The sequence below is a fragment of the Amphiprion ocellaris genome, chromosome 5, assembly GCF_022539595.1.
Source record: "Amphiprion ocellaris isolate individual 3 ecotype Okinawa chromosome 5, ASM2253959v1, whole genome shotgun sequence".
Classification (NCBI taxonomy): Eukaryota; Metazoa; Chordata; class Actinopteri; family Pomacentridae; genus Amphiprion; species Amphiprion ocellaris.
In genome coordinates, this window is record NC_072770.1 from 397,794 (window position 1) to 422,436 (window position 24,643).

General features: G+C 40.7%; 1 protein-coding gene across 32 annotated transcripts in view; it reads right to left on the bottom strand.

Moving 5' to 3' along the window:
- Positions 1-215: 215 nt before the first annotated feature.
- Positions 216-24,643, bottom strand: part of nfasca (neurofascin homolog (chicken) a) — a 152,394-nt gene continuing 127,966 nt past the window's right edge. For 14 of the 32 annotated variants that reach the window (XM_055010804.1, XM_055010802.1, XM_055010801.1 and 11 more), the window contains 6 exons: positions 20,217-20,366; positions 16,701-16,829; positions 15,625-15,660; positions 14,864-14,933; positions 13,312-13,353; positions 216-5,544 (listed from right to left, as the gene is read on the bottom strand). In XM_055010804.1, coding sequence (XP_054866779.1) covers positions 5,316-5,544; positions 13,312-13,353; positions 14,864-14,933; positions 15,625-15,660; positions 16,701-16,829; positions 20,217-20,366 — 656 coding nt within the window. In that variant the 3' untranslated portion in view covers positions 216-5,315. Of the gene's footprint in view, positions 5,545-8,918; positions 8,931-13,311; positions 14,030-14,863; positions 14,934-15,624; positions 15,661-16,700; positions 16,830-20,216; positions 20,367-24,643 lie in introns of those variants that run through there. The other 18 variants (XM_055010818.1, XM_055010825.1, XM_055010826.1 and 15 more) reach the window with 11 other exon arrangements.

Below are 24,643 nucleotides of genomic sequence, written 5' to 3' on the forward strand. Positions count from 1 at the left end.
ACAATCTGTGTCCAAACTTTTGCCTGGTAGTGTATGTAATAAATTCTTCTGAGATGGAATCATAGTTAGTTGTTCACAGATGTTATTATAGCTGAAAAGTAACTGCTAGCATGAGCTGAGAGATCTCCACTAAATCTACACCCAGTTACTACACACTGGGTCAGAGAAGACACAATGAAGCTTCGAGGTGAATTGAGAGACCAGCAGTCAGCAGGTAGAGAAAAGGAGATAGCTTTACTATAAAGAAGGCGTCACTAGCAGAAGTTGCAACATCTCATCATACACGCATACATGGTGAATATATTGATGCCATTTTCTGTTGAATAGATGTACCTTACAAAAGCTGTTATTTTGCGTGTTGAAGCAAGACTCTGACAAGCTGCTCTGATACACAGTAAAAACAAGATGATGCTAATATGACAATTCATAAAAAACAGAATGTGATCAGTCATTAAAAAAATCTAGTTGCAAATGTGCACCAGTAAAATAGTTGACTGCAGCATTTTGAAATGACAGAAAACACAAAACTGTAAAACTGCACGTTGATATTTACTTTTTTCCCAAATGAAAGGTGAGCTGACATGGACAGTAAAAAGAGACAATCAGCTCTGTGCACCCCTCAAACAAAAGGGCGATTCAAAAAGCAAATATGCGCATTTCTCTCTTCTTTGTTATGTAGCTCGGAGCAAAGAGGAAGGCCATGTGAGTAGAGCGGGCGCACATTTTCAGATCAAATCTTGAAAAGAAAAACTTCCAACAAGTCCTGGTGAAAGTTCAGACCTCCATCCCAGCCTAATGTTTGATCTCTCTTTCCTGTTTGATTCTTTTTCAGTCTCCTGCTCGCCAGCGTGTCTCTGCTGTGGTCACACCATGGTTAGAAGAGCTGGGTGACTACAGAAACCACCCAGCTGATTAAAATTCAGAGGATATTGCTTTGAGCTTCTGCAGAATGACAAGGAGACTATGTTTTAGGAGGATATAAGGGACTAAGAGGTGTTTTCACCAAATCAGACACCTGTTTGTGTTGGAGGCGGTGAAAAGTAGCAGGCTCTTACTGACGCTATGTTTCATTTTAGAGATCAACTCATTTCAGTTCCTTACAACAACTTTTTTATCATGGATCCACAAGGTTTGTCCTTATTCAAAGTCTCCTCACAATGAGCAAAGAAGGAAGCCTTTCTTTGCACATATTTCTGCATTGAGTGTGCACCAGATGTGTGAATGTGCATTAAGGTGATCCTTGTCAACTTGTAATTGTATCAGATACAGCTGGCCACTGCAAACCCACTGCAGGATGGAAGTAATGATATCTGGAAATGTCACAGATAAGATACTGTAGGAATATTGGTCTGTATATTTTAACCTGTCAGCTATAATCCATCCCATGTTAGCCACTGGTACGAAGGCCTTCCAGCCCTCTTCCACTGATGTGGTGCAGTCATTGCCAAACACTATGTTCTGCTTTAGTTTACCAGCTGTCAAACTGTTCTGGGTGGAAGTAAATGTGGGTCCTGTTCAGGAGGTGATACTGCAGGTTTCAGGTACAATATGTATCCATGTAGCAAAATCTGGGATACACATGGTACAGACAAAATGAATAATTAACATCAACCACAAGGTAGACTCAGAGCAGACTTACTCTTAGGCACCAATCCAGTTGGTCCGTTCAGATGACAACGACATGTTGGTGTGTGAGGACAGAGCAGAGACCCATCTAACGGACTACTAATGACATGGAACTACAGTTTTGCAATAACCTGCCAGTGGTTATGTCTGAAATGTGCGTTTTACAAGTTGCCAAAGAGCACCTGAATGTAGTATTACGGATCATAATGGCACAAAGAAAGGGCAGCAGGACGTAGAGAAAGGTTCAGCTTTCAGTAAGTGGGTAAGGGCAGCCATGTTAGGAACTGGCATGAAAGGCATTGTGGGAGAGAGGGTCTGCAGTCTCAGAAAGAAGACAGAAACAGCGTAAAGGAGGGGACTTTGTTTCTAGGCCTATTAGCAGTTTGTGTGTGACTAGTGCTACAGACAGGATACTGCAGGAGCACTTCTTATTTACATCATAGAGAATCTAACATATTCCTTTGTCACAATATAGAATCCAAACCATCATCAAACGACTGGCTGAGCCTTGCCACAGCCAGTACCATATATTACAACGCAAACGCAAAGGGCAACATAGAGAAGAATGATTCTTGTTATTATTTCAGAGTGCAAATGTTAGTCAAAGCTACATTACAAAGGTGCATGACAGACTAAAGATGCACCGCTGTATTTGCTTGGTGGATACAGATTTGTGACTCTTTGTTTCGTCTTTTCCGATAAAGCATCTTTTGGGAGGGTGGGAACAAGTTTTAAGTATTTACAAAGATGAGAAATTTTCTTTCAGGACCAACATGTACAGAATATATGCCAAATAAGTAATAAGCAATAATATTAATTTTCTGTATGGTGGAAGGATTATGTTACATAAATCTGAAAAACAACACAGTCACAGTAATACAACATGAATGCGAGAAGAGCAGCACAGAGAAACAGGCTCCTGTTCATGGATGTAGACATGGATATCATTTGTGTTGTTTTGTTGACAGCAGAAAAGCCAGCTGCTACACAAATATCTTTAACATACTGTTGAGTTTGGAGCCTCCCATGATGAACAAGAACAGATTCTGGAAACGTCTTTAGTTTGGCTATTTCTGGTACATAACAACAAAATAAGGTGGTCAAAATGTTTATAGAACAATTATCAAATGAAGCACTAATATATTAATACTATCCACATCATGTAATAAATAGAAATATAAAATAAATTTTTGAAATACAATGTGGACCTAACCGTAGTTAAGATCTATTTGATTTAGCGTTGGAGGGTTAATAGTGCTGTTGAGTAGCAGGTACTAGAACTACAGTATGAGTGCTGAAACGATGCCAGGAAGCCAATGAGCACTCAGCAACATTCAGTCGAAAATAAAGGAACAAAACAAATCATCGACTGTCAGTCTGCTACCAGAATGACAAGTGAAATACTGAGTGCACATCCTTTTCATTTTTTCTCTCCTCTGCAAAAACTAAAAATGAAGCTGATACATTTCATTTCCAAAGGTGGCTGTAAATTCAGTGTATATACGTTCATGCTGTAAATCTTATCTTTTAATTGAAGTAGTTTACCAACTTCTTTTCTCATGTGTAATGATCAACAAATGGAGTTTATAAAAATTAGAAGGAAGTAATAAGGTGTAGATCCGTCTGTTCAGGTGGGTTCAGACTAAACACAAATGAACTGACTTCATGTTTCACTGGGACAAACATGTGAGTCTAATCCAAGGAAAATGATCATACCAACTGGAACTTGGGCCATATGTTAGTAGTTAACAACTGTAGAACAATCCAGTGATCATATTCATGTGAATAACTCGAAGCAAAGTTTAGTCAGAACACACCTTCAGGATCAGCATCTCTTCTGCTGCATTCATGTCCCACGGGAGAGAACATCTAGATTAGTTTCCAACCTGACAACATTAAACATCTCAGCTTACAGGAGCTCAAAACTAAAGGGGACCCCAGACTTACAGAATTCTGGTACAGGTAGCTAAGTTGTACAAGAATATCTTCCTTCAGTCATAATAAGCCACTGTGTGATCACCATGTTAGATTGACGTTGCAACTTTGGGTTTAGCGTAAAACATACTTTCAAAAGTACCAGTTTACGCTTTAACGTGTGACAAATGAAAAATCAGAGTTAACAGAATTATGAAAGCCTTGTAGCTACAGCATTTGTAGCGTTCCCATTTGACATGAATGCAGCATTAGCCTGCATGCTAACTAGGGAATTCACTGGGTTGTGGTCTACTGGCGTTTCTCAAGCAAAACTAACTTTCCTTTCTGTTGCCTTTCAATTCATCTTGCTCTAAATTTGCTACCATGCTCCAAAATAATATTTTCGTTGAATCTTTTAAGTCGTGGGACTCATTAACAGCATAATGTAACGGAACTCGCTGCTTGTGCAGGAAATTATTTTTCTCATGAAGCCCACTTTGAACATCTGCACTATGAAGTTTGAGTAGAGGTAAGAAATACATGTCTAGCACATAGTTCAAGGCAAAGTGAATAAAAGCATGTGATTTAGGCGACGAGTGCTAAAAAAGAAACCCAAAATGTGTACTTTTACTAACCACATTAAACCCATGGCATATGGAGGAGGTGATAGTGCATAGTTTGCAGGGCACTAAAATGTGTGCCAGGACTGTATACAGCATTCATTAAGATTAAATGACTAATCTACCAGCAGTGGAAAAACTCAAATCTTTCAGTGTGTAAATATCAATATGATAAACACATCTGCCGGCATCCTGTTGACACTGATGGTAAAAAGCTGATATGTTCCAGGATGGGGCCAGTGAGTGTGTTTAATACTTCTGTGTTTGTTCTACTGGGATGTCACACAGAAGCATGAGGGATGTGTCGAGAAGGACAGCACGGGCATGGGAAATGTTTGGAGCAGAAATGAACCAAAAAGAAAAAATCTCTAAACGCTTGTTGATGCCTCCAAACGCTGAAAGCTGCCCTGAAGGCACACTTCAAGTCTGTGTGGGTAAAGGGCAGGCAGAGCACAGAAGAAAATGAGCACTGTCCACTTTGTCCAAACATCACCTTCAATGGGCCATATTCTTAGAGCTGGAAACATAAATTAAAGGCTTGTGGTCGAATTCCACTCCTGTGTTCCTCCACTTCATCTGCAGAGGAGAACGAACAGTCCCAGAGAGGCCCTGCCAGGTTGTTTCCACTGTATGTTGTGTTTCATATATCCATATAATGGTGTGTGTAGGTGTGCGTGTGTGTGCGTGTGTGCATGCGTGTGTGTGTGTAGGTGTGTGTGGGTGTGCGTGTGTGTGTAGGTGTGTGTGGGTGTGTGTGTGTGCAGGTGTGTGTGTGTGTGTGCGTGTGTGCATGCATGTGTGTGTGTGTGTGTGTGTGTGTGTGTGTGTGTGTGTGTGTGTGTGTGTGTGTGTGTGTGTGTGTAGGTGTGCGTGTGTGGGTGTGCGTGTGTGTGCAGGTGTGTGGGTGTGCGCGTGTGTGCATGCATGTGTGTGTGTGTGTGTAGGTGTGCGTGTGTGTAGGTGTGTGTGCAGGTGTGTGTGTGTGTGTGTGTGTGTGTAGGTGTGCGTGTGTGTGTAGGTGTGCATGTGTGCGTGTGTGTGTGTGTAGGTGTGTGTGCAGGTGTGTGTGTGTGTGTGCAGGTGTGTGTGTGTGTGTGGTCAGAACGCCCTTAGACCACAGGGTGCTGCTGAGTTCCTCTGTGCACGTCTGTGCCGCTATGCCAGTGAGTAGATGGCGTTGACGGGCGAGGTGGCCTCGGAGCTCTCGTTGCCCTCCGTCTCGTCCTTGTCCTTCTTCACTGTGTACTGGCCAATAAAAGAGCCATCCTCATTAAACTGGCCGTCGCCGCCTTCGCCATAGTCTACCAGGCTGTCATCGCTTTCCTTTACGTTGCCGTCCAGTGAAGTCTGGCTGCCCTGCAGAGGCTTGTTGTCCTCATCGCTGCTGCAAGGGTAAATAAAGACAGAGGTTAAAGGGTAAAATGGAGCAGAGCCTTGTTAGACTGTCAGTAGATCAGGACCCGGTCATCAGCACAGGTTAAAGGGGGAGAATTACACGTTAAGGGGATTACAGGTAAAGAAATGACACTAGCTACTCTTGGTAGTGACTGGATATTTAGGTCACTCTGAACTTATTACAGCAGAATTTTTGTTCTTCTATTTTTTTTCTTTCAATATTTTAATCTGTGAAAATTAGGTTGGAATATTTTGGTTCTACACTTAAACAATATTCCCATGTTTCTAAAACAACTACTAATTTCATTTCATTTCTCCTCATCAAACTGGACATGAAGTGGCTCCTTCATACACCGCCTGTACTGTTAGTGACAAGTCGGTGCTAATGGATTATGTTGAACCAGGTGGGAATCTTAAGGTGACACATTTTTTATCATCTGCACTTCTCCCTGAGCCCAACTGCAGCTCAAACATCTTTACCACCAAGACCATCTGAAGCTGGTTCCCCTGCTGCCTTGAAAAGTGAACTCAAAAAGGATTTTAGTCATTTCATGAGGTTTGAAATCTGAGTCAACTCAACTTGAGAAAATGAGTGAAGAAAACTTAAAATGTAGAGTTTCATCAACTGTTTAGTCAAGCTTTGCTTTCAATTGTCTTTTTCCTAGTTTGAACAATTAATTCTTCACTTGACAGACTGAATTTACAGGGATTGGAGTCACTTAATTACCAGAGTAAGTACAGAGACTCAAATCTAGAACCAGTTAGTGTGATACTAATTCACTGTCAGCAGTGTTCAATAAAATGTAAAGAAACAACCGTGACCTAGTTTAACATGAACTGAAGACAGCATGTTTCCATCATTAATATGTTCAGAGAAAATCTGTTAGGAAATCTGTCAACATGCTGACAATGTTTTTTAGAAACATAATTTATTGAGTTGAGTGGACTCTCAGCAGTACATTCATTCAACTTATCAAGTCAAACTTTAATACCAAAGATGCTCATAGATCTACAGTAAGAAGATCTGCAGACCACAGTATTCACCTCTAAGTTTTAAAAAGCTGCCCCATCTCCCAAGAAATACTTTCATGGAGAAGTAAGATTTTTTGAGAAATGTAACACTGCCTGGATTTGTTCCACTACAATTAAAAGACTTCTTCTGAACCAAACTTTCGGGATATCTACTTTCTTTTTGTCTCTTTCGTGTCCTCACTGGTCCCAAAATATGCAGAATATGAATGAAAGCATCCATGACATGTTACAATGTCACTTTCTGTGCTGGAAAATATGATGTCAGCAAAAATAAGCAATCAATCAATCAATCAATCAATCAATCAATCAATCAATCAATCAGACTTTATTTATATAGCACTTTTCATATAAATGAAATGTGCCACAAAGTGCTTTAAAGATGATGAGTCCAAGCAGAGTTACATTTCCTCTAAAATCTATTTGAAAAAACTAACTAGCAAACAGTATTTTATAGAAGACAGGGGTGATGAAAAGAGATGAATACTGTCCTATAAAGTTCAGATATCTGCACAGACATGCTAAACCGAGGCCATATTCTGACATGAGACCTGAACATAGAAAAGCATTTGTGGAGTTGCTTGATCTCAGTTCAGAGAATGGCAAAAGTGGACTAAATGATTTTAAGGGGAAGAGAACTTCATGCACAGGGACAAAGAGCTCTGGACTAGCATTAGCTTTCTTATCTCAGATCAAGCCAGTAGCAACACAGCAGGAAATGCGTTTGAAGGATGCAAAAGTTCTGTGGGATTCTCTGCTCATGTCTGTGTTGCATTTCAAGATGATCAAACATCACGTCTTCAGATTAACAGGACAGAACCTACACTTTAGCTTCCCAGAATCATCATGCTCCATGCTGAACCAGTTTAGGAACCTCACACACATCATACACACACATGTGAATAACCAAGAACACACTAGGACCACGGTAAATTCAGCTCAAGCCCATAATCCACTGTTTGTTTCTGCATTCATTAAAAAAAACTTTCAGAGAACATCAAGATACAGAGAGAGAAGAAAAGAGTAGCCTTTCAGAGCAGAGACTGATTTCCAACAAGGTGAAAGGATGTTACATGTAAGAACGTACCAGAAAGGGGATTAATGCTCCTTAATTCTGCCTCAGAGACCAGGTGTGAGGACAGGGACAGGAGTGTTAGCTCCAGCTTAGTGGATGGGAAATTAAACTGCAACTATGAGGAGCAGGAAACGAATCTTTGCTGATTATATCAACCGTAGCCCTTTAAATATGCAGCCTCCTGATTTCAGGGACTAAGAGTAATCACATTAATATTCTCAGTATGTTGCAGTCATTGTTCTCAGTGACTTTTTGATGTGGTCCCTGCTACTGTTCCTGCTCTGCCAGCCTCTTCTTAATTTGAACGTCTGTCTGGTGTTTAGCAGTAACATAAGAATATTGTTAAGAATATTACTGTTTGGTCTGTAAAAAATCTATATGCTCTGGTTGGATGTTGAAGGTTAGTTCACCTTGACAAAGGCATACTATTTACCCTTTTACTTGGGGTGTTGCCTCCACCTCATTCTAATAGAGGTGAATGAAAATGAAGTTTGGGGGGAAGGAAGACAGACATAACATTTAATAGTAAGGTTTTTTTTCTCCTGTTGTTTTGTTTTGTTTTGTATTTATTCTTTTTTTTCTTTTTGACAAAACTGACTTCAACAGAGTCTTCCAGCACCAATAAATTGCAGTGGTGTCCTCAGTCATTTATTCACATCCAACCATTCCACAAACCCCCTTAAGGAATGGATGAATGGTTGAGTATACAAAAGAAAATTAATCAACTGTCCTGTTGGTAAATTCACTAGATCTGTAAAAAAGAGTTGATGTGTTTGATTCTTGTTGACGCCTACAAGTCTTTTCACATTGACCATACGTTTTCTGGGGCCATGCACTCTGATATCACCCATAGTACATGCAGCAGGAGATATGTCACACGTAGTATAACCATGTCACCTGATTTCCTCCTTTACTCCTGTCATAACTATTCCAGCCATTAGAGGGCGGTGTCATATTTGCATCTGTTTTTTGAGGCATTTGCTGAAATGTTGTGTCTAGCAATAGCATAGTAAAATGTAACTTTACATTGCAGTAAACTCCTTGAGACGGTTTATGGAAACACTTGCTGCTCTGAAATTACAGCAATTAAGTCTCATAATTATTTTCATTTCAAATCCATTGTGCTGGTGTAGTGAGCTAACAAAGCAAAACAAAACATGATTAAAATGCACTGCAGTAAACAACAGAACATTTGCTTTTCCAAAAGCAGGATTAAGAGGCCTCAGATGGTGTTACAGGAGACTCATCATCCTTCATACCTTTCAAGAGATCTTTAGGCCAATGAAGAAAAGAAATCCATACAGAGACAAAGGACACAGACATAAGGTGGGGTGGGTAAAACAGAAAGACAGTCATGAGACAGATGGATAACCAGACATTCAAACCAAACAGATACTGAAAGGCAAATCTAAATATGTCATTGTACAAGATCAGGCACAACACTGACATTTCTTTGGTAAGACTATATGCAATCAAAACACAATCCTAATGACACAAAACAAAGCAGGAGTTTGACTTTTTAATAAAATAAATGTTCATTCTGTGGGCAAACTAAAGATTGTGTAATAACTTGGGTCCTGTTTTTGTAGGTTTGGCTATTGTTTCTGTCATGTCTAAGAACATCAAGCTGCTGAGAAATGGGAGCAAAGAAACTGCAACACTAAGACAATCAGACAGGTTGTAACAGCCCAGGATCTTAATTACTACACGCTGGATGATTTCCACATCTCAGGATTTTCATGTTCAGGACTGAAGTTCTTGTCCCACAGCAGGGTTGGGTTGTAAACCAACCAACAGTTCACAGAGTTTATCCAAGCCATTTTATGTGGGAGTAAAACAGATGGGAAACTGATCTCACCAATAAGCCAAACATTCTGGCCACTCACCAACATCAGTACTCTGGTTGTCTCAGAACAGTACAAGCTCTGGGACACACTAGCTGGTGAACAGGCAGCTCTCAAAGCCACTGTGTTGGATGTCAGGGTTAGGGTGTGTAAAGAGTGTCTTTCACAGGAGCCAAATCACAAAAGTTTATGGGCTTTTCTTGGTCAGCAGTAGTGAAAAACAAGGGACAGTGATTTGAGGAGCAACAAATGCTAAACAAGTGTCACAGTGTTTGAAGTTGAGCTTGAGTAAGTGTGCTCCAACCTCAACTTACAGGACTGACAGGATCTTGTTTTGGTATCTCATACCACAGGTCATCTTCAGTAGGCTTTTGGAGTTCATGCCTTCATGGGTCAGTGCTGGTTTTGTCATTGGAATACATGGTCATAATGTTCTGGCAGTAGATCCTTCTTTTCACAGCAAAAGTGTGTCCGCAACTACAATGTACCCAGCAAGTATGGGAGGCATGTTCATAACCTATATGATTGTCTGAGTTTGCATTTTACGATTTTCGTAAGCATCGTTGCCACATTCATGACGCAACAATTAACTTGACCAACTTTGAAATTAAAGGCCCAGGTGGCAAGGAAATTAATTTAATCTTTGACAACTTCACCACATGTAGTATTTTTATGTGGGCTGACTAGTAAACTGTTCTTTCTTATATAGTAAATGATGTGCTGTCATCTGAAAGAAGAACGAATGTAAAACAAGAAGAAAACAGGACAGACTATACACAGAGAAAGTCTATCATGGAACAGTTCACATGTTTTTATTTTGTAATGAAGCATTCTCTTTCTCCAAGATTCCAAGGTCATTACTTGTTGGGACAGTTCATTCAAAGTGTTTGTTCTGTTTTTTGTCCTCCAAACATTCTCCAGTTGATTGTTGCCTAAGTCATTTCCTTAAGGGTGTGAAATTGTGCCAAACATAGATTACCCTGGCCCCCTGCCCTACCTACAACCCAAATTGATTTCCCTTGCCATCTCTCACCCTGTGCACCTGGTGGCGGATGTTTTTTAAATGTCATCCAGCGATAGAAAAACAATGCAATTAACCTCTTGAAGGGTAAAAACATGTTAGTGCCTTGGCTGGTATGAAAGTGTGCCTCCCACTCTGTCCTCTCTGGTGTCTGGGATCACTAATTGTCCTTGTACTGTTGAGGAGCTGATCTGTAAAGAACCTGATGTGGTCATGGGGATGGATGCGTCTTTGCTCTTCTATTTACAAGAAGAAGTGTGAGAGCTTTGGGTGCTGATTTATTCATATGCAACTCAGGGTAAATGCAACACTGCCATATCACATTAGGATAAATGCAGTTGTGGAATTGTGGCTCCAATATTGAGCTCCATAAAAGGTAGCTTCAGACCACATAATAAAAGACGAAATGAAACTTTTTACTGTCTCAGGGGGCCATGGTCTGTGTGTTTCCATTGAGGTTTGAATGCCAATGTGCTCATTCTATGCACCTCCAACACTAATGGATAACCAAATGTGTAAATTGATATACAGTGCTCAACAAATTTATTAGGCAACCACCATTCTCCTCCAGCTGGAAAGATACAGAGACTCACAGACAAGGACTTTGTGAAGCCATTGCTACACAAGATTCGCAAGGTTTTGCCACTGCTGTCCTAAATTAACAGAATTACTGACTACCAAATACTTTTTTAGGTTTCTGTAATGGTTTATCTTCCAGTATGTCCAAGCTCTTTAATCAAAATATCTTTAATGCTAAAAATTAATTGTTGTTGCAATCTGTGAGTTTTCAAATTTACTGTTTTACAAAAAAGCAGAAACAAATAGTATAGCATATTTTTATTTTTTGATTGAGATGCCAAAATACAGCTATCTGCTTGCATTCCTAAACAGAAAAATGTGTTTTAATGGTTGTATGTTATTCTTCATTCATTTCTGACTTCCTGTGGCTGGTTCAAATTTGGGTGTAAAAACGTGAATTCAGTTTGAAATTCTTCATTCCTGTTCAAAATGATGAAGCGTAGAGAACTCACCGAGAAAGACAGAGTCCAAATCAAAGTCGTTCATGATGCTGGATGGTCTTTGAGACATAAAATGTTCTCACAGTGTGGTCAGTATGTCATGGACTGGATTGCAGAGAGTAGTACAAAATGCACCCAGGAAGAGGCTGAAAATGAAAGCTAACTGAAACAGATGTCAGGTGCCTCAGGATTTGAAGCCCTAGAGACAGAAGGAAGACCTCTGCTGATCTTCAGTCAGAGATTAATGCTTCTAGATCAGAATCTGAGAAAGTCTCCAGAATAACCATCAGCAGAAGACTGAAGGAACAAGACTTAAAGGGAAGAACAGCTGCTAAGAAGACATTATTGAGGCTTCAGAGAGCACAAACACTGGACTGCAGATGACTGGAAGAAGGTACTCTGGATTGATGAGTCCAAGTCTGAACTCTTCTTTCAGCATCATCATGTTTATGTCCACAGAAAAGCTGGAGAATGGTTTGATGCTAGATGCATTACATCCACAGTGAAACGCAGTGGAGATTCCATTAAAGTATGTGGTTCCATTTGTGGAAATGGCATGGAAAAATTAGTTCAAATGGATGGTATCATGAACAAGAAAGTCTTCCACAACATCTTGGTGCATCATGGAATCCCTTCTGGACTGAACCTGATGGTCATGGCTTCATAAACCAAGAAGACAATGACCCCAAGCAGACTTCAGAGCTGTGAAGAAACTACTGGACCAAGAAAAAAGAATCTGGAGTCCTGGAATTGGTGGATTGGCCAAGTCAATGTCCAAATGTCCAGACTTGAATCCTATTGAACAGATCTGGGATTGAATTCAAAAATAGATTGCACAAAAGTTTCATCCAAAGCAAGTCTCTGGGAACAGCTAGAAACTATCTGGAACTCAACAACTAAAGAGACTGTTGAAAAGTCCTTAAAAACAACGACAGCAAGAATGAAGCTGTTATCAGGACCATATATATATATATATATATATATATATATATATATATATATATATATATATATATATATATATATATATATATATACATATCAGTGTGAGTGTGTGATTATGGTGAAATGTGGTGTTGGAGACATCAACTGTGGCAGGAACTATCAGAGTATTTAGCACTCTGATAGTTCCTGCGTGAACACCACTCAGAGAGTGGTGTTCACGTTTCTGTCTGTCTGTCTGTCTGTCTGCAGACATTGTCAACATTATAGCTTCAGAACAGTGTAAGATTCACTCCTAAAGCTTCGCGTTTGTAATAGACATCAAAATAAAGGCGCAGTTGTTGGGGTGTTTTGACCTATAATTGTCAAGTAATCGAGTACTAATAAATAACTCAGTTTCACACCCAAACTAAAAACACAAAACTCTTTTTTATCAGCCTCACTGATCATACAGTCACTGCTGGCCTGGATAGTATTTGGTTACAGTTGGTATTTGGGTCGAGAGTTGAACAACCTTAAGGAACCACAGCTTGTCTTGTCCATTTCCATTTCCTAATACAGCCGTTATGGTGTTTAGCTATCTTCTACGATGTCATAGCTCTAATAGTGCATTAAGCTGGACTGACGTTGCTGACATCATGAATGAAAAGTGTTCACTCTTTGCAGACTAACCAAAGAGCCAACGATGCAGGCTGACTGTCTGGTTTGTTCCCCTCAAACAAACTTCACCTTATCCAGCCCCATTCTACCCTCCCCACCTCAGAGGAAACATTGCTGCCCCCGACATGCGCAGGCTATGAGAGATGCCGTGCCGAAACCAAGGTACCTGTTCTCGTTTTCATTCCTGTCAGGGACAGATGACCCATTTCAGCGTGGGGGAGAGAGAGGGACGAGATGTGAGGAAACATTGGAGACAGTGAGGAGGAGGGGGTGCAGAGAAAGAGAAAGGAAAGAGGACAAGCTCCACATGATATGTGCACGTAAATCCTCACTCAAACACACACACAGCTGAGTGGAGCTGACGGGTTAGATGGAGTCAGGGCTAGAACCAGAGAACAGCAGTGACCTTGACTGTAAGAGAGGGGTTGATGTTAGACTCAATGTTGATTAATAAACAAAGCGATAGATAAATCACAGTGTTAAGCACAACGGCACACTGGGGTGATAATAAATGCTGCTCCCACCTCTGTTAAAATTACCCATCGAATGTTAATGTCGTCAGAGGTCCTGCTGTGTCAAACACTGCAGTTTTACACAAAAGCAGAGCTATATAATTTTAAGTACTGTATTTATGTTTTCCTTAATGATAGTCTTTGCTATTAATATGCAGCCATTTATATTTCCAAGGTTAATAATGAAAGTCAGAGGTGTTTTCTTTTGCTATAATGTGTGCAATAAAAGCGAAAAGGTTACTTTTATACAATTAAGTTATGTCTATTTAAAAAGCAGGTTAAATTCAGCATGTGTTTAGTCACAGTAGGCTGCAGACTGAATTCAGACTCATTCTCCATAAAGAAGAAAGAGATCACAGTGATCAGGGGGACCTGGAAGGAGCAGAAAAGACATCACTTACCAACACATCCTGCTCTAGAATTTACACACTGCATTTTCACGTAAGACAAATTCCATCTTAAAGTAAGTAAATGTTTTCAAAAAGTCCACTGCAGTATTTGCTCCCTGAACAAGTAGGTTTAAGAACTGATGTCCCGATTCAGTAGAATGTTACATGAAAGATTTAATGGACGTTCATGTGAAAACATTAGTCCAGTGTTAAAGAAAAAGTCTTATCTTCACATTGTTTTGTTTTCTTGCTCTCCACAGAAATAGCAGAAGAGTGTTTTTTGTGTTTTGACATTCGGTTGTAAAAGGTTATATCTTTCTTGTGTCTGTCTTTGTGATCTATTTATACAATTTTATTATCTTTTTTGTCATTTCGGTTCAGCCAATTACACAGCACAGTTGTTACCAGCAAAGGTCTAATTCATTGTACATATGTCATACATGGTATTAACATCATTGTGTAGTAATAACTGAAAGATGTGTCCAAAGCAGCACTTCCCGAGGTCCTTTTAGAGTAGCATTATTCCTACAGCTTCAATACACAACACTAGTCTCCTCAGAGCTCCTCGTGTTGTAGGGTCAAGACTCTGCAGTATTATCAAGAGAAACCCAACAATTCTCTGAGAGTCAGCACATGAAACAGATCTTCAGATATATCTACAGAGCCTTCTGGAAAAGCCAGTGAAAGCTGAAGTTATTTAAAATACTGTTTCCATCTGCTGCTTATTCCCAGGACCCCTTCAGAAAGTGGCTCCAGTGTTCTAACTCAGTGTTGGCTGTACAGTAGGCATGCCAGCAGGCTGTTTGTTTCTACTTACTGGTAATCAAAGGATCCATCCTGGTCTTTCTGGTCCACTGGGTCCAAGGGGAGATCTTTTTTATCACGCACTGATAACACAAGGACAGTAGGGACATTTTCAGTACCTTGCTGTGAGCTCCACTGTTATTATTGTTAGATTTGACAGACAAAAACTATCCACAGGTTAAAGGGTTTCTGGAGTTAATTTGAAAATGGAAACCTGTAGTGAGTCCTCACATGTTGATTTAGTGTTCTCCAAGCTAACACTGTGTCCCAGTTCCATACTTATACCCTAATGGAGGACTTTAAAAAGTCCAGATCTCTGCCCAAATCTGGATCAAACAGACTATTTTGAAATAAGTTTTCTATCATCCAAAGAATTGTACAATAAATATACGATGTAGCTGCAGATTATCATGATAGCAAAATAATGGACATTATACAAGATGTTTACTCAAAGACATCAATTCAACTGCTGGCATTTGAAAACAAAAAAATGTATTTCAATAATTTATGACTTCTGTTTTCTGATTTGCTGCTTCAGTAGTTCTGGTATTATCTGGTATACTGTAGGATGCATTTGGAACACAGCATTTTAATATAGATATTCAAATCTGTTTGAGTTGAAGTTGTATAGTGTTGGTACAGGCTTAGAGTGTGCATCAGTACTGAGTGTAAACTCCTCTCATTAGTCTGTTCTTGTCCATCATTGTTCTGTTATAGTCGTTAGATGACTTAGTTCATCACTGGCAGTTAGTTCTGAACTTTGACTGCACCTACCCAGACACATGGCCAAACCAGTCACGAAACCACCACCTAGACATTATAGAAACTGTAAAACATGACCACAACTCTGATTTCTGTTCTTCTAAATCATTACAGTATGACACACTTTAGGTCAGGAAAAATGTTATTGCTTTTAATTTTTCACTGAACAAAAAAAGTCGGATTTTAAAAATGTATGTTATAGTTTGAGAGTGAAAAATAAATTGATTGAAACATTGGAAAAACAACCAAACGCCCACATTTTAGATTCTGATCTTTCAAATACCCTATTTGTTACTCCGCCAAGGAACATGGCAGAATTAGATGACGATCGGCGTTGGTCTGTCTGTCTGTCTGTCTGTCTGTCTTACTCAAAAACAGACAAACGGGTTTGGATGAAATTTTCAGGGAAGGTCAGAAATGACACAAAGACCAAGTGAACAGATTTTGGCAGTGATGCAGCTTATAGTCTGGATCCACGGATTTCTTAAAAGATTTCTGTATCATTGCCAGATAGCGGCACAGCGTCACTGTAACCATGACAACAAGTGAACATTACATCAGCTGCCTGCTGATGATCACATGATTGTGATCCTGCTACACATCCACTGCTGAGGACTTATCAGGACTTATCCTACAACGACTGAGCAGCCTTGGCGGAGTACTACTCTCTGAGGGCTTTTCTTGTTGTGTCAGTGCCTGATGACCTGTAGTTTTATTTTCTATGACAGTTGCTTAAACAATGTACAAAACTGAATATTTGCGAAGATTTTTATTTTCATATTTTGTTGCTGTATTGGCAATGACAAAAGTTTAAATCTGAGCTAAAAGTAAAAGTTGTTGCAGAAAATTGAATCACATCATTGTGGCACTTTGCAATCGATATTCATAATTCTGTAAATAGAACGGGATGTTTTGTTACTGATTACTGTGGCTAATCATTTGTCAATGCAAAAATTCAAGTACTTAGGGGCATTTGGCATACTGAACTTTGTCATTAGCAGAAAAAAAGTATTTATGGTTGGTTTTGGGTTAAATCATCAGTTTACCATGGAAAAACCTTTATGGAACTAGTGTCTCCATAGCCTTACCTGGGTATTTGCCTCCACGACTCCTCTTGATGAAGCACACGATGAGTAAGATCAGGATGATGAGGGCGATGGCACACATCAAGCCAATGAACCAGCCCTGAGTGGCGATGTCTACATGGTCTATGTAGGCTGAGGACAGACAGACAACACACACAGGGAAGGACAGGAGAAGAGTGGAAAAGCTGTGAGTGATTTCTTGAACACCGTGAGTCAGAGCCAACACACCAGATAATCTGTCCTCATCCCAGGGATATCCACCGAACCAACATCTCATTAGCCCAATTCATACGTCAGCTGAAACAAATCTGGTGTTAAAAAATAAATCACTTTCCAAGCAGAACAGTGTAGTTAGTGTGGAACAGGGAAGTCCCAATAGCTGGGGGTTTTACTTCCTGTAGCCGTGGCCACATTAGGGGCCATTGCTTTTTTAAAGTAATTTTTTTTGCTCTTTATTATATGTAGGACAGTGGAGAGAGAGACAGGAAACATGGGTAGAAGAATTGGGGAAAGATCTGCTGTAAAGGGCCATGATTGGAACCCATGACCACTGCGTTGTTCATGGGATTATAGCTCGTGTTTATGGAACTATAGTTCATGTTTATGGGACTATAGCCCCTGTTTATGGGACTACAGCTCCTGTTTATGGGACTATACTTCCTGTTTATGGGACTATAGCTCCTGTTTATGGGACTATAGCTCCTGTTTATGGGATTATAGTTGCTGTTTATGAGATTATAGCCCCTGTTTATGGGATTATAGCCCCTGTTTATGGGACTATAGTTCCTGTTTATGGGATTATAGCCCCTGTTTATGGGATTATAGCCCCTGTTTATGGGACTATAGTTCCTGTTTATGGGATTATAGCCCCTGTTTATGGGACTATAGCTCCTGTTTATGGGACTATAGCTCCTGTTTATGGAACTATAGACCCTGTTTATGGGACTATAGCCAACGTTTATGGGACTATAGCTCTTGTTTATGGGACTATAGTTCCTGTTTATGGGACTATAGTTCCTGTTTATGGAATTATAGCCCCTGTTTATGGGACTATAGTTCCTGTTTATGGGACTATAGCCAACGTTTATGGGACTATAGCTCCTGTTTATGGGACTATATTTCCTGTTTATGGGACTATAGCTCCTGTTTATGGGATTATAGCTCTTGTTTATGGAATTATAGCTCCTGTTTATGGGACTATAGTTCCTGTTTATGGGACTATAGTTCCTGTTTATGGAATTATAGCCCCTGTTTATGGGACTATAGTTCCTGTTTATGGGACTATAGCCAACGTTTATGGGACTATAGCTCCTGTTTATGGGACTATATTTCCTGTTTATGGGACTATAGCTCCTGTTTATGGGATTATAGCTCTTGTTTATGGAATTATAGCTCCTGTTTATGGGACTATAGTTCCTGTTTATGGGATTATAGCTCTTGTTTATGGAATTATAGCTCCTGTTTATGGGACTATAGTTCCTGTTTATGGGATTATAGCTCTTGTTTATGGAATTATAGCTCCTGTTTATGGGACTATAGTTCCTGTTTATGGGATTATAGCTCTTGTTTATGGAATTATAGCTCCTGTTTATGGGTCGCACACTCAGCCAGCTGAGCTATCTGGGCAGCCCAGGGCCAGTGCTTTAGGTATATGATAACTACACTTTTTGTGTTATATGCTCCTAAATGTTTTATCAATAAAATCATTCAGTATATTTACCATGACCAGCTGTTGCCTCTGATCCTCCATCATTACTTACCAAACTAAGAAAAAACATGATCGGACTTGCTGCATGTTGCTGCTTGTTAACACATCGTACCCCGTATTGTGCCTAGGCCGCTGGCATTTACTCTTTTGCACATTAACATTTGTGACTTGACCTTTGACACATTGTCATGTGGGATGAAAATTATTGATAGAAAAAAAATCATGACAGGGAATTCCAGCTGTCATAATCAATAAACACTTAGAAAAGAAGACCAACACAACCTTAGCCACATTACGTTGAAGAACATCATACTAACTGACCAGCAAAGTGTTGCCAAAAACTCTGTAATTTAAACCAAGTCTACTGCAGTGAGTTGGATGTGTGAGAATGAAAATCAATGTGCTTGTTCAGCGTCACACACCGTATATTAAACTTCCATTTTTAATGATGGGTGTTTTTCTGATATTAGCATTCATTTTTTGTTTGCTTTTGCAGGCACTTCATTACTTTATAGCTACAAGTCAAATCAGAGATTTCAGGAAGAAATCCTCAACTCTTTTAATTCTAATTACATCTTTTATGTTGGCATAAGTATTATTAATTTTCTAGGGAACATATACTTATGATAGCTCTAATACAGCATCAAGCAGCTTTAGCCTGCAAGCAATGTAAAAAAAAAAAAAAAAAAAAAAGATAAAGAAAAAAGCAACCACAACAAAAAAAGTTACGGTATGTTAAAATAAACCGAGACACAAATTAGATTTGACTTCTCTATAGCATGTTGTGTAAACTAGTATTTATAAAGCAAAGTAAGTATCGGAAATATTTACTCTACAGCTACTTATGTGATTACTGAATTAAGCTACGTAATCATTTAATGGTATCGGATAAAAATGATAACCATTTCTATTCATAAGTCAGAGATGCAGTACGGAATATAACTGTGGATGAAAACACACTGAAGAAGCTCCATATGGCATTAAACGACGACCAGTGATTACTGATCCGACTACTGAAGCCTGTTGCCGGTTAAGTCTGAATTTAAAAACAGAAGCGTAAAAAGACTTTAGAGGACTGCTGCAGTTTGCTGCTGAGGCTAACTTGGTTTCAGACTCAAACAACTCTGTTGCTTTATTAGAAGCCACTGGGTATAAGCACCCTTTGGCTAATTGAGAACTGTGAATTGTGTGGTTGTTCCTGAGACCATCTGATCCTGATGAAGATTTTTTTTTCACATAACAAAGCCAGGTTTGTCTTAGTCTAATGTAAAAACTTTGTAAAATTTCACATGGCAGGTTCAGTTAGTGTTACAGTCAGATACAGGAGCTAAATACCCAGTTAATGAAGCAGAATCAGTCGACGTTGTCCGTCATCATTTATCATTTCTTTCATACAGTAATGAGCCACAGTATATGCTGTCTCCCAATCACAGAGATATTAAGCTGCACTGTACATAGTTTATACATATCATGTCCAGACACACTAAGAAGAGTTTAGGTATCTTCATTTCCAACAACCTATTTGCTCCACAGAGGAGAATGTGTCAGTTGGGAATAAAACTACAGGAATGCTTGCAAGTTCCACTCTAAAAAAACAAACCGAGCTGAAACTGGATTCATCCACATGTAGAGTGTGTCTTAGTGGGATTGAACAGTTTACTTTTGGAAGAACATGCAATGTATAAAAAACAAACCATGATAACTCACCCAGCATTGACTGAGCAACTGTAGATACTACTAGTGACACACGTGCACCCAGAGTAGCCCACCTGGCTGGAACCCTGGTTCCACCTGGCCAGGTGTGGTCTCACCTGGTTTGGTCTTAAAGCTGACAGATTTGCTGCTGACGCTGTTGAGCTCATGGGAGTAAACCCTCAGGTGGTACTCGGCACCAGCGATCAGATCCGCCACAGTAATGGGGGGCTGTTGTTTCACCGGTACAATTTTCACCGTCTTGTCGCCTTGGAAACACAAGAAAGGGGCCAATGACACTCCGGGGGGTGTGGCTTCGTTCCACAGTAACAGCTGTGCTTTCTAGCAGAAGTCACAGCATCACAATGGTTGGTCGGGCGGCTGGTCTTTCTGGCTGATAGCAGGGTTGTTAAAGCAAATTGAGACTGATAACAATGCCGTGCCCGACTCCAACAGAAAGGTTCATTCAACACTTTGCAGTATAGAAGCATAAGCATGGATTAGTTTAAGATGTTCAGCCATTATACTCTATGAACAAGTTCAATTCAGCTGACACATTCTGGTTCATTTTCCTTTTTTCATTACTCTGAGATTACATTCTCTCTCAGTGGCATAGTTTACCAGAAACCTCATCAAAAAATGGAGAGTGAAGGAAAATAGGAGCACAAGGAACAGGTGCTGCTTCAGGCAAAGCCTCACGTCCCCCACTACCAAACAGCCTCATGAACAGGCCTCTATGCATGATGGTTCCACCTGGTAGAATGGAAATGGGCCATCGCCCTCTTTGTTCACAGACCAGGATGGCAAAGCATTGTTTGTCTCAATTATTCACAAGCTCACACTTTTATGTGGAGTCAAAAGAAAAAACACTCAACAGTAGCCAGCATCTTTCTGGTGGAAGGATGTGTTTGTCATGACGTGGCCGAGCTATGAGCAGTGACAGGAGAGGGCAGCATGAGGAGGTGGCATCATGCACCATGCTTATCAACCATTTCACAGGGTTGGTATCATCAATCGAACTCATTCCAAAGCCATGCTATTCAAAAAGCCCCCAAACCAGCCAAAGAAAATGTCCAAAGCAGATACAAGGGAAGGTGTGTCTTTCATTTTACAGAATTAGTCAGGCAGTGCTATGAGAAGGCTGACATTAAGTACAACGCGGCACACCTAACATTTTCAGGTTAGTGTATGAAAATGAAGGCATGAAGGTCTTTCAAGCTGCTTACTGAAGTCTTTACTTTTAAACCACCGGTCTTTATTGGATTAATGCCATGTGTATGCACTACCACCCTATCCTAACCCCTCACGCTGCATTCCTATGCACTCGTTTTTGCACTGCGAGTTCCAATCTGCAGTATTTGCTGCTGTGGGGCCAACAGTTGTGTGCTTTGTTGACCCTTGCTCTGAATTTCACAAGATTTTGTAAAAAAAAAAAAAAAAAAAAGAGCATTAATGTGATGTGTTGAAACAATTACTGTTGACATTCTTCTGTATTAATGTCCTACTGTAATATCTGGAAAGTAATTTTGGATTTTCTAATGGTTTGACATCAGAAAAAAACATTTCTCTAAAAAGTAAAAAGTCAGCCAATGTAATTTGACAGTCCTCCTCCTTATGTTCTTACTGTATAGCATCTATTGCCTCATCATTTCCTAAGAAAAACATTTAACACTATAGATTTGTGTATGAGGAGAACAAGATCAATTATCAAATAATAGTGACAGTCTGAATTAACAGTAGAGTCAAAACTGTAGAATTGCTTGTATTCAATAACTCATATGATAAATACAGGATAACGTACATTTCCACAGCACAAGTTCCAGGCAGTTCCAAGCTAATTTTATTAAACCTCACTCTGTCTGCAAATGATCTGTTGTGCAGGACTAGATGTCGATATCCCTTCTAGCATACATGAGACACCTAAGACTCTGTGGGATGGTCCAGTGGGTGAGGGCATCCTCTGAGTTATCAAGTGAGCGCCCTCCTTCATCTGTGTTTCGCTGATAGGCCCATGACACCTCCTGAGGGTTCAGCAGTGAATCCCAGCATCCGAGGTTCACCCCATGGGTGCCATCTACTCGAAGGCCCAGGTGGAGTCCTTTCTCTTCATACACAGCCACTGACTTCCCTTTTCAGTGGCTCTGGAGAGGTTCTTGATCGCCTGCCGGTGGGCCTTCCCACACGTACTCCCATCTCCTGGAAAAGCCTGGATGTCGAGGCGGCTATGAATCCTCTGCAGCCTACTTCTACTGGTCAGACCCTCACCTTCCAGCCTCGCTGTTTTGCATCAGCAGCAAGCTCCATATATCTCAGCTTCTTGTGCTCATAGGCCTCCTCTACTGAGATCTCCCAGGGCACTGTGAGCTTCATGGTGTAGACGTGCCTAAGCAAGGCTGACCATAGCACCAGGTCTGGTCGCAGGTTGATGGATCTGAGGTGGGAAGCAGAGCTTTTGGTCCAGGTCTACCAGCATCCATTTGCAAGCCCCTCTCAACTGCCCAGGATCTGAGCAGCTGAGATGGGCCCACCTAAGAGGGCCCTCACCCTCCTGAACAAATGTTGTTTCTTGCCATCAGGTCAACCAGGGTGGAAGGTCATTAATACTCACGCACTGCATTTCCAGCACGAGTGCCAGACACTCCAGCACCTGGTTGTGCCGCCAGGTGTAACGGCCTTGAGCGAGGCTGGTCTTGCAGCCCACTAAGATGTGTTTGAGTGTAACTGGAGTCGGGCAGATTGAGCATGTAAGTTCTTCGCCATACCATTGGTTGAGATTCTTGGGTGATCATAGGACATCATAGGCCACCTTGATGGTGAAGCTTGCTCTAAACATCTCTGTATCCAACAGCTCTTGCCAACAGATCTTCCTCTTTTCCACTCCTTCCCATGTCGTCCACTGCCCTTGCTTTGCCTGCGTGATGGCTTTTGTGCACCCGTCTGCTTTCTCTTGCCGTCGTACTTCCTGCACCACCAGCTTGAGTCTTTGGGATGGAGTGGCCTTGTTCCAGACTGGAGTACTGGCCCCAAGGCCAAGACCACTTCTTCTCTGCTGCACTTGGCCTACAATGTCCCTATGTCTGAGTGCTGCGTTTGCCTTGTCTGGTTCTATGTTCACTAGGCCACTGGTTACCTCCTTCCTTAGCTGCTCTACTTGTTCTTTGTCTTTGAGGGAGGCATCATACCATTGACCTAGGCTTTTCACAGGCTTCTCCAAGACAGTTGGAATAGTCTCATCATCAATGTGAAAATGATGGTCTGATAGTTTCCCCTTGAAGATGGAAATGCTTCTGGACTTGCTTGGCTTGAGCCTCATGCGAGCCAGCTAGATGTTTTCTTGCAGCTTACTCAGCAGTCGAACAGTGTAGGCCTTGGTTGTGGTGAGTGTTGTGAGGTCGAGTGAATTTAATGTTTAGCATGACGTTTTACCAGGAATTGGAAGTATCTGTGCCTGAAGTTTCATATATGGTTGCTTAACAGCAATCCAAAGACAATACATAAATGAAATGTCTAAGTAGGAGATCACTTTTGTCTTTTTTTTAAGACTAGGGCTGTGGAAATGTCCTTTATCCTGAATTTATCAAGATAACTGGTAAACTGGTGTAAGTGTAGAATGTGCCTTAACAGAGTTAAAACATACCGATAAGGTATAACATTATGACCATCTGTCTAATATTGTGTTGGTCCTCTTTATGCTGCTAAGACCCCTCTGACCCAGTGGTTCATGGACTCAGGACCTCTGGGGATGTCCTGTGGCACCGGGATGGTGGCAGTGAATTCTGTGGGTCCTGTGGGTTGCAGGGTGTCCTACCTAGATCAGGCTTATCCTGGCACATCCCACAGAAGATCAATAAGCTCTGGATCTGGGGAGTGTGGAACCCGGGTGAACAGCTTAGCTCTGTTGTGTTCCCCAGGCCACTCCTGAGCAGTCTTTGCAATGTGTCAGGGTGCACCAGTTAACCTCAGCATGTCTTTGGACTATGGGAGGAAGCTGGAGAACCCGGACAAAGCCCTTGCTGCACAGGGAGAACATGCAACTTCCATGCAGAAACATCCCAGGCTGGGGATGTGAACCAGGGATATTCTAAACTGCAAGTCCACGGTGCTAACCACTGAGCCACTCTGCAGCCCTGTATATAAATTAGTGCTATATTGTTACGCATTACAACAATGCTTCTGGATCACTATATTTTTTAGAATATTTTTAATATTTTCAAATAGTTATGTTAGGGAAATTCCAACAACTTTATTTTTACTTCAAGCAGCTTGTGCTCTCATTTTTACAGCATGAAACAATAGCTCCAAATTTTACAAGAAGAGATTCAATACAAACACCTTTGCATAAATGTACAATTTCTAACATGTATGCCAACTCCCTGAGGCCTACTCACATTTCCCTTCCTTTATTAAGACAGGTATTTCCAGTTATCCTGTCTTTTGCCACTAAAGCATCATCCTCTACCTAAACCTCTGACAGACAGTCGTGGAGACAGAAGGATGATGAAAGGCTGATGATGGGTGGAGGAGTGCTAGCAGCTTCCTGCCACTC